At 48.7% G+C, this 10,041-nt stretch overlaps 1 protein-coding gene across 2 annotated transcripts in view; it reads left to right on the forward strand.

Moving 5' to 3' along the window:
- The window catches only part of LOC146436402 (transmembrane protein 263-like), a 204,609-nt gene extending 195,130 nt beyond the window's left edge, over nucleotides 1-9,479 (forward strand). The window contains exons 3-4 of one of the 2 annotated variants that reach the window (XR_014852655.1): nucleotides 4,645-8,287; nucleotides 8,324-9,479. Coding sequence is in view for 1 of the 2 variants with exons in the window: in XM_085062433.1 (XP_084918559.1) it covers nucleotides 4,645-4,931 (287 nt within the window). In the remaining variant the exon portion in view is untranslated. Of the gene's footprint in view, nucleotides 1-4,644 lie in introns of both variants that reach the window. The other variant, XM_085062433.1, reaches the window with a different exon arrangement.
- Nucleotides 9,480-10,041: the final 562 nt, after the last annotated feature.

A 10,041-nucleotide genomic window follows, 5' to 3' on the forward strand; every position in this document is an offset into this window, starting at 1 on the left:
GCTACCTTGTGACTCAACATTCAAGGCTTTCAGAATATCACACGTTCTCAGTCACAGTGGGGCAGAGGCAGTAAAGGTCAGAACAACTTGCTCTGTGTTGCTTAAAAATGAGCTGGGCAAAGCTGGGACTCAACTGTGTGAGTAGCTGACCCTGCACCCCTTGCTTGTTCCTCTAGACCAAACATTTTTCCAGGTGAAGGAACCTGCCTATATCAGCCAGTGGCCACTTAATAGTTGTCAGAGGAGTAATTCAGGCTTGAACTAGTGACCTCACCCCTTCCTCTCACATCTGCTGAGGGACAGATTGATGGCATTGGCTCTTTACATTAGGTCTCTGAGAAGCCCAGCTCCTTTGCCTGAGGCCCAGCAGGAATGGAAAGATGCTAAACCAGTGCTGCTCCCTGACACTGCTTTCCTGGCTTGGGGCTGTTTTTATAAGTTAGTAGGAAAGAGCAATTTACGCAAGTCCTTAAAGTAAAGAGTTCACCCTGCCGGTCATATCACCTGCTGGCAAGGGCTGAAGGGCAAGAGGAATGCTTGTGCTGTTTGTACTGGGCACCAGCACAGGCTTGCATTTTGTCTCTCCAAGTGAATGCAGTGCAAAGCCCTGAGGAGTGGCATGGCAGCATAGAAAATTGTATCTGTTATTACCCATTTCACTTCTGCCCCGAGTCATAGATGCTGTTAGGATCAGGTAAGAAGACCTGAGTTTGTCTGGACACCCACTGGGCAGGACCCCTGCTCTGGAAAGGAAGCCAGTGGGGAGTGCTGGTGGCAGTGGCCAAGGAGGAGAGTGTGGGGAGACACCTCTGTTGTGTGGAGTGCCAACCCCAGCCCAGAATGCAGGCATTCATACAGGAGAGCATTTTATTTGAGTCTTTTCTCCTACTTCTTCTTCTGTTCTAAGTTAACATGGGGTGAAGTGAAGCTGAAGGGACCCTTAAAAAGGCCAGGTCACTGATGGGAAAAAGGGCTCCATAGATTGTGAAGAGCTTTCATGAGCAGCATGGGCTGCAGCTGGCTCCAGGGAACAAAATTGTTCCCCTGCTTGGGCTGTGTGTCTGTCTCTCTGATTATTTTGTGTATTTCATCTCTGCTGTCTGTCTCACTCTTAATCTGGGCTCCTCTGTGCCAACAAAATGCTTAGCTCGCTCCATTGTCTGAGAGACTAATTTGCACTGTAAATCTGATGCTTATCTTACATGACAGCTTACTGTGGGGTTTATTGCAATCCTGAAGACAAACCAACCAGGGATGGTTTGAAAGCTTTCAACACGTCATCTGGAATATAGAACAAATATGACCCATTTCAGCTTGCTGCCAGGTTAGGATGTGGCCCCTTGTGGCTGGGGTCACCAGGGATTTATCTTTTTCTGTTCAAGCCTATTCAAACCTCAGCATATTTGGGTTTTAGTTTGGTTTGGTCTTTTGTACATTTGGTCAATCAGTTTGGGGGTTTTTTGGTGTGATACATCTTCTGCTTTGTGTTGGATTTGTTAGAGTGCTTCTGCAACAGCCTCCCACCATCCTAGGTCCAGATCCTCCATCCCTGATCCCTGAGGACTTCAAAGACTGTGAGAGTGGCTGCAGACCAGGTGCAGGCAGTGTGCAAGCACTGGTGCTCCAGTGCACTGCAGCTTTGTTGTCTCTGCCTAACTTAATCAGAAAGAAACTTTGTCCTTGTCTTGTCTTCGTTAGTATTTCCTGACACTTTCTCCAATATGTTCTAGCTCTTTGCTGACAGAGTAGCATCCACCCTCAATCTCATTCTGCAGTTGCCACCTCTCTCTGGTCCATAGCCTGTTCACTTGCAGGCATTCCCGTATCATGTAAGAGATTCTCAAATTAATGTAGTTCAGATAGCTGGGCAGCTCCAGAGGCATAAATCCAGGTTCCAGGTAGCCTCAGATGCAGTGTTACTGGGGGAGAGCCAGGAAGATTATTGCTACTTTGATATAGGTCTTGGTTCTGCAGCTGAGCATACCAGTAGGTGTTTAATGCCCAGAGCTTCTGCATTGCAGTCCTCTGGGACATGAAAGGATCCTGCTTCCTCAGGGCAACAGGAACACAAAACCAGCCATCCTTGGGGATAGTGCTTGTTTGGAGGACCACTCTGGTTTTCACCTAGTCCTGCTTTACAGTTGTCTGTATTTCTGGACCCCTCGGTTCTTCCTGCCCTCAGTCTGCAGACAAAAGACAGAAATTGCTGTACTGGATAAGCTCTGTGGAGCATTTGAGGACTAGCAGCTAAACTGGACATGGAGCCAATGGGTCTCAGTAACACTGAGGGAGAGGACAGAAAAAGACCCTCTTGAGAAACTGTTGAGGAATAGGTAAGGAATACATTGTGTACTGGGTAGAATTGTACCCTGGAAGCTCTGTAGTGGCCCTTTTCAAACTCCATATTGCTGTCCAGATTATCAGATAGATGTGTCATTTAAGGCTTATTCCAAGTCATCAGAGCTGGTGAACATCAGACTCCCTGCACAAGTGAGATTTCTGTTCAGACTGGGAGAAGCTCAGGGGAAAATGTATGAATCCAAGAAGACTCCAAACTCTGCAGAATTTTAGAAGAATTCAGGACAAAAATACGTAGGGAAGGATCATCACACCACCTGATGCAGGGTTAGGCTTAGGGTTAGGGTTGAGAGAGTCAAAGAGCCTAAAGCTCCAGGAACACTGGGGCTGGAAAGGACATCCCAAAGTGATCCCAGCAGGGCCTCAACATTGCTGCTCTTACTTCTTTCTGATCTGGAAACCCATGGTAATGGGTAGGGTTCAGCTTAGGCTAATGGGGAGTATTTCAGCACCTTCTGCTGGTCTGTGATAAGCAGGATCAGGAGGCTGTCACAAAAGTGGAAGTCTGAAATAGCTGTGCTTTATGCAAATACAACAAAACCGTAGTGACTGAACAGCGAGCAATATCCTACTGTAGTCCTCTCCACCTAACAACAAGGTCTTCCAATGAATAAAGCCATGGGAGCTTCCATCCTTCAGGAAAAGATCTAACAAAGCTGTAGGATAACCAAACAAGTGCCAGCATCATTGTCAAGCAACTGTGCTATTTAGCTTTTTACAGATCTAACTTATGTTCTGCCTTTTTTTTTTCCTTTTTTTTTCTGCTTTTTTTTACTGCTGCTCACTTTGTGACTCATTGGGGGGAAAAAAAGCACAACCTATAAACATTTAGGTTTTCTGTTCCTCTGTCACAACTTGTTGTCCATCTGAAAATGATTCCCACTTAACACCATTTGCCTTTGCAGAAGCACAAAGATTCACCACTTTGCTGTCTTTGTAACAGAGCTGGAAATACAATATTCATTAGCCCAGATGAAGCTATTTTCTTACACTGTGAGGTCAGAGGCATTATTTCATTCTGGAGAATTAGAAACATTAATAGGTAGGATGGACTGGCCACTTTCTGAACTGAATTACCCTCCCAGAACAGAAACTTCAATGGATTTGACATCACGTGCCCACCACCTCTACTTCTGTGGGTGTCGTCACCTATGTTTGGACACAGCTACAGTGGCATAATAAAAGTAGAAAATTAATTCTCATAGTTAGACCTGCAAACCTTCCACACCAGCTCCCTGTGGACTTCAGAGTGTACGCACTCCTTTTTTTATTTCTGCCTAGATTGCTTTATTGTGTTTTTGCAGTTATTAGTAACTCATCTCATGCACAGAACTGGCAGTGAATCAGAAGTCAGAGTATTCAAAATACCTTGCCCCACAAAAAGAGCAGCTCTTGCATTGCTGCCTGCACACAGCATTATTAGCTGATGTGAAGGGAGAGGGTTCAGTGCAGGCCAGCAGGAGATCTGCCAGGTTTGAGCCCCGTGAGTAGCAATTCAGAGTCAACCCTTCCCCAAGAAGTGGTGAGCAGTGAACATTATGTCTGCAGTGTTGTGGGCAGGTGTGATGGCAGCTTGGGTGGGTATATCATGCTGGCCTTGATCCAGCTGGCACAGGTAAACCAGCAGTGACACAGTGTAGTAACTTAAACACTGTCTTAGCACCACTAAATACGTAGCTGAGATCTCCAGAGGGCTTGTACAACCCGAGGTGACGTTTCTGTCACTGTATCTTTACTGCAGTTTGCTATCTCTGCTCGCTCAATTACAGCTCTCGCAGATAAGTCTGTGCTGTGCCTCAGTTCCACATCTGACATGAGCCCAGACCTGCTTCCAAACAGATGCTTCTTAGGACCTGCAGGCCACACAAATGTCAGCTGTTGCTGTCTGCAGTTCGTGCCTCCTTAGCTGGTATTAGTCTTCGTGATTTACTGGCATTAGCCAACATGCACAGGAGGGGAATTACATCTCTTGTAAAGTGGGATTTGCTTTGCACTGCAGCACAAAGGCTTGCAAGTTTGGGGCTGTAACTGGCCTGCCTTCTTCCCTTCTCTATCACACAGGCAATTCCACTCCCACTCCTACCCTCCCAAAGTCCTTTCCTCCTATTCTGTAGGCCTGGGATTGCCTTGGTTGCTCCTTCAGGCACCAAAAGGTATAGGGCTGCAAGGCAAGGCACTGTGCATATGAGAGCATGTGTGCCTTGGTTGACAGCCACTCTGGGCTGGAAGAGGTTCCCAGGGTAAAAGTCTCCACTTCTGACATTCTCTTTCTCTCTCTCCCCCCAGATGCCAGCAAGGACCACCCACAGCAGCAGGCAGGAGTCATCTGGAGAGTGACAGGCGGCCTGTTCAGTATGACCAGGGGAGCTGTGGGGGCCACACTGGGAGGAGTGGCCTGGGTGGGCAGCAAGAGTCTGGAGCTCACCAAAACAGCTGTGACCAGCGTCCCTGCTGCTGGCGTTGGACTGGTGAAGGGCAGTGTCTCGGCAGTGACCGGCGGCGTCGGAGCTGTGGGCAGTGCAGTTGCCAGCAAAGTCCCTTTCACTGCAAAGAAGAAGGACAAGGCTGACTAATCCCTGTCACAGCTCCCTTCCAAAAGATCAACCTGCCCATACTCTCCTCCTACCCAGCACCTCTTTGAGTTGGAACCAGCTGCTTCAGGGAGGGTCAAGCACCCGAGCAGACTCTGGCTGCACCCTGCTCAGCACCGCCTGCCTGGCTCAGAGCTCACAGAGCCGCTGTCAATGCCTTTCACTCCCATCACCTACTGGGAACCATCTTTACTCCAAGGACTTTAAAGGCGCAGTTGTCTCTGTCTTGTAGTTTCCTTCCTCCTTCTTGCTTTTGTAAGCATGGAGGGATGGGAGAAGGCATCAGGCTCCATCTGCCTGGAGGTGAGGGGAGTAACAGGGGATGGGGGGGAGCTATGCCTGGCTTGAAGTGTGGGTTGTGTAGTCAAATTCAACTTCAGCTGGGAAGACACCCTCTGAAACACCCCTTCCCTTTGCTCTGGGAAGTGTGTTTGGGAGGTGTGCCTGGCAGAGAACTTTAGAAGTCCCATTGACACAAAGGAGAGATACTGTGAAGAGGGGGAAACCTCCCTCCTGCCCTGCGCCTCTTACCTTTTATTTGCAGGGCCCATCCCCACAAGCTGCTCCCAATCACTTACTCCCAGGCTGAATTGCACCCTTCAAACAGGGAACCCTCAAGCTCAGCAGCGCAGCTCTGGGGATGATGCCTCACCAGAGTATGATAATCCCAGACCATCAGCTTCTGCACAGATTTTCTTGGTGAGAGGGAGGAGTATGAAATCTGCTGTATGTTCCCATTTCGGGAAGGAGCTGGCAGTGGCACTTGCCAGACCTCTGTGATATTGCAGTACAGGCAGTGATGTTCCACAGAGAGACCAGGCCTTTTGTTTGACCCTTGAAGTCCTTCCAGTATCCCTGTCTGCAACAAGGGCGTTTTGTCTCTTGGCCACACTCACACTCCACAGATGTCAACAGTAACCAGGAGCAAGTGTGTTCCCAAATGCCACCCAAATTCTGCTGCAAGGATGGAGGGGAGGCCGAGAGTGTTGCTCTCCCCACGACTCAGCACCCCAGGAGTTGTTTGCCTAGGCGTGAGTGGGCTGCACCACATTGGAGAACTCTTCCCAAGGGGCTGAGCGTGCTCCAACAGCAGCCAGCCTGCACAGGGCACCAGCAACTCCTCCTCTGCACACTGCTCCTGGAGCCCAAGCCCAGCTCCTCTAAATGACTGTGTTGCACTAAATAGCCCACCTGTAGTCGTAGTGCCGCAGAAACCCAGACACCTGCATCCATCTGGGAGTCACAGCCATCCTCAGCCTGGCCCATGATGCTCAAGGGCCATGTGGCATTGCACTCACTCACTCACTCCAAGGTCCCCTGTAATTCTTGGGACAAGGAAAGCCACAGGCTCCACCATTAACTCTGCTGCTCCTGGCTTTGGCAGGTGATTTGCCTAGGTCCATAGGCATTGGATACATAGGCAAGTGAAGCAGTGCTTGTGCTGTATTTTATAAATATGCATCTGTGTTAGCATGCGTGTGTACGTGTCAGTCCACAGGCATGTCTTCAGCCAGGGAAACAAACCTGTGCCACTGCCACAGAGGAGTTTACATAGTCATCTTTGGCACTTTCAGCATACAGTTTTTATATAGGGGTCCTGGTCAAAAGAAAAATCATGTTTTAGAGGATGTTTTGCCCTGTGTTGCCCAAGAGCGTAGTTTATTGAAACCAAAGGAATGTGAAAAATCCCCTTTCTCCCGTCTGTGCTGTTTGTTTTCTCTTAGCCCTATCTTTTGGACATTGAAGCCAACTTTCTTGATCTTCATTTCCCCTTGGAGGTCATTGCACTTCCTGTCTGCTCTCTTGTGCTTAGGACTTAGACATCAGGGAATATTTAAGTAAAACACACACACCACCCCCACCACAATTTTTGCTGAATGTTCTTGGGCTTGTGACGCAGTTTTCATTCTGACCTTTATTAAATCCATGTTTTGGGATGTATGTTGCTGTGTCCCTGTGATAATCATGCTGGTGTTACTCACTCTCCATACCCTTTGCTAGGTTGCCCCTGCTGTTTGTGGTGGTAAGAAGTTGCTGATCTCCACAGTTTGTTACTCTTGATAGCTTGAGAGAGGTTTAACTTAGATCTTTGTTTCTGAAGAGGAAGCAGCATTTGGTATGTGAGTGCATTTCCTCACTTTGTCTCCTTTGTTCTGGTGAAGGCCAGGTTGACCCAGACATGTCGGTTTTGTCTCTGAAGGCAGCAGCTTCACAGAAAGATCAGGCCTTGATGTGTGCCTGTACTTTGCTGGGATGCTCGTGGCAGTTGGCAAGGCCAGAAGAAGTCTTGTCTGTTCTCCCTTTGTCTCAAATGCCCTGCAAAGCAGAAGGACAGTTCGCACTGCATGGATCTCTGCTCACTGCTCTCCCTGAGCACATCTCATCTCTTGTTCCAGATCACAGACTGCTCCTGAAGCAAACTCTAGCCCCAAAGCTAAAAGCTGCTTGTGTGTAACTAGCTGTGTTGTCAGCACCCCTCTGAGAAAGATAATTTCTGGCCAATTGGGACAGAAGAGTCTTCTTTCTAAATGTCTCTCCCAGGTCTGGGACAGGAGAGGATAGTATCTAAGAACCTTCAGCAGCCAGCCCTGGGTGGATGGCAGGAGGCTCATCGTACTTTTGGCTAAACGTTGTCTCCCACAGGCTCTTGCTGGAGGAGGCAGTACCTCCTGCCCAGGCTGTTGCCTGCAGGCACTGTGTGTACAGAGCAGGCGTGGCAAATGGGATAAAGGTGATGTAAGGAAGGCCACGGGGGCCCTCAGAGTTTCCCATCTTTTTATTCTTTTCAGTGCATCCTTGCACTAAATGGAGTAAAGCTTACTATTGGTGAAACTGCCATTTCCTTGAAGGATGGCCTGGAGAAGAAGAGATAAGCTGGAGAGAACTCACAGCCTAAATCACTGTTCTTACAGCCCAGCTAAAGGAGGACTCAGGGACCATGAGTTGCAAAAGAGATCAAATCAGCAGACAGAGGTAGAAGATAAAATTTACTCCAAAATCAAGGCCTCACACTGCGAAACAGGCATTCAGGAATAAGTTACTCTCCAGGACTCAAAGGCCTGCTCAGTTCATCCTGGTGACCCTGTCCCAGCCTGCTTTTCTGGGCATTCACAGTGCCAGAGCACAGGGAAACAGTGTCAGTCTTCCCAGTCTAAAAGTTAAGATACCTCCTGACTGCCTTGGTTGCAGGACAGTGGGATCTGGATTGGCTGGGGAAGCTGTTAGCTCTTGTCAGATGCCCCATCTTTCCTCCTTCCCCACTCCAGAGACTCCAGCCACCTGGGCTGTTGGTGCAGCCCTTCTCTCACTGCCCCTTCATGGTACAAAGGGCAAAAACTGTTGTGCGTAAATGCCATGGCTATCAGATGAGGTAGCTTGGTACAAATGAGGAGGGGGTGGCATCGGGCTAGAGGGAAGGATTAAAGTGAGTTGGTGCACAGACGATGAGGAGAGAGTGGTGACAAGAGGAGTTCAGCAGTGGGGTAACAAGAAAACAGGCAGAGTGGAGGGAATTTGTTTCTTAGGACAGGCTTTGAATCAGAAAATGAACACAATGGAGTTTATCCTACGGAAGAGCACATAAAGAGGAGTGGGTCAGTGTGGGATGTGGTGTGTGGTGGTGGTCCATGCCTGGCTTGTGCCCTGCTTCCATAGTAATGATGACTGCTAGGGATTTCCACTTAGACAGATCAATGGATGGTCAAAGCATCAGATCAGCTCCCTTCTTATCACCCCCTTTTCCCAAATTTCTCCCAGGCTTTTGTAATGATCTCCCCATGATGGGGCTGGGTCTCTCCCATGGTGGAAGTGGGATATGGCCCTATATGCAGCCCTGTGTCCCACCTTGTTTGGCTGTTCCCTGGGCCCAGCAAACATGTCCTGGCTGAAAGGAGACCCACAGGTGCATCCTCTCCTCCCTTTTCCCTTTCTTTAGTCTCATTATCCTTCACTTTTTTATCCCTCCCTTAGCTTTCGGTCTTGCCTGAGCATAGAGCTCCCCAAAGCTTTTGCTGAGACCTTCACTGAACATCCATACTTGCAGTGTCTGGGAGGGCAGAGGGTGATTGCCTCCACAGCTCCCCTGGCTGGGAGAGAAGTGCATGTCTTCCACCCCTCTCAGTCCCCTTGTGTTTTGTGTGTGGAAAATCTTAACCTACTTCTTTTTCTCTGGGTTCCCTTGTTGGCTCTTGTCCCTGTGGGTGGGTCATTTCTGTGTCTCCATTGCAACATCATCCTTGTAAAAACAACAGCATGAGTGGGAATATGGAGATGGTTAGAGAGAGCTGCAGAGCCAGGGCCCAACTCTGCTTCTCTAGGAGCTGAGGAGCCCTTTGGCAACTCAAAACTGCGGCCGCACAGTCCCGTGCACAGTGCTGGGCTCCAGAGAACACTTTCGTTCTTTATAATTTCATTGTCTGTAATTGGTTTCCTACTGAATTTGTTTGCTTGGTTTGTTTTGCAGTGTGTTTCTGGGAATATTCTGCATCTCTGTATTTTAATTACAGTAAAATTTGAGGATAAAAACCTTGATTATGCTGCCTCTTGTTTCCAGTGGGGGGAAATGAGGAGAGGAAGCACAGTTGAAGGAAGATGTTAGAGATTCCTTGGGAAATTAGATCTCTCCCCTAAGGGCTCTAGCTGAGGCACCAAGCAAGGCTGAACCTCCATCCCTGCTTAAACTAGGACATAGCTTTCAACCACGGTTCAAAAGCCATTTTGCTGCAGGCGCCTTTCCTGATTGGGAATGGTAAGAATAGTTTGGATAAGACTTCTAAACTCAATTTTTTGTGTTGGTTTAAAGACCAGTGCATAAGAGGACTTTAAGGCTGGGGACAGCTGGCCCAGCCCTGAAAGTGGGATCTCAGCAGCTGAAGATGGGAAATTTTGGCTCTACAGCCTCTCTTCCTTCAGGCAGGTTTGCATAGCCACTTTTCCCAGCTGAGGAAGCAAATTCTCGTCATAGCAGCATGCTCTTTCTGCAGAGATGGTGGTTTGACATCCCTCCCTAGAGCTGCAGTGAGCCTCATGGGGCAGCCAGACCCCTGCTGGCTGGCTGGCAGGCAGTGCTGGGGGGCACAGCTGGCAAGTCCAG

Source organism: Lichenostomus cassidix, chromosome 5 (assembly GCF_008360975.1).
Source record: "Lichenostomus cassidix isolate B80296 chromosome 5, HeHo_3.0, whole genome shotgun sequence".
NCBI lineage: Eukaryota > Metazoa > Chordata > Aves > Passeriformes > Meliphagidae > Lichenostomus > Lichenostomus cassidix.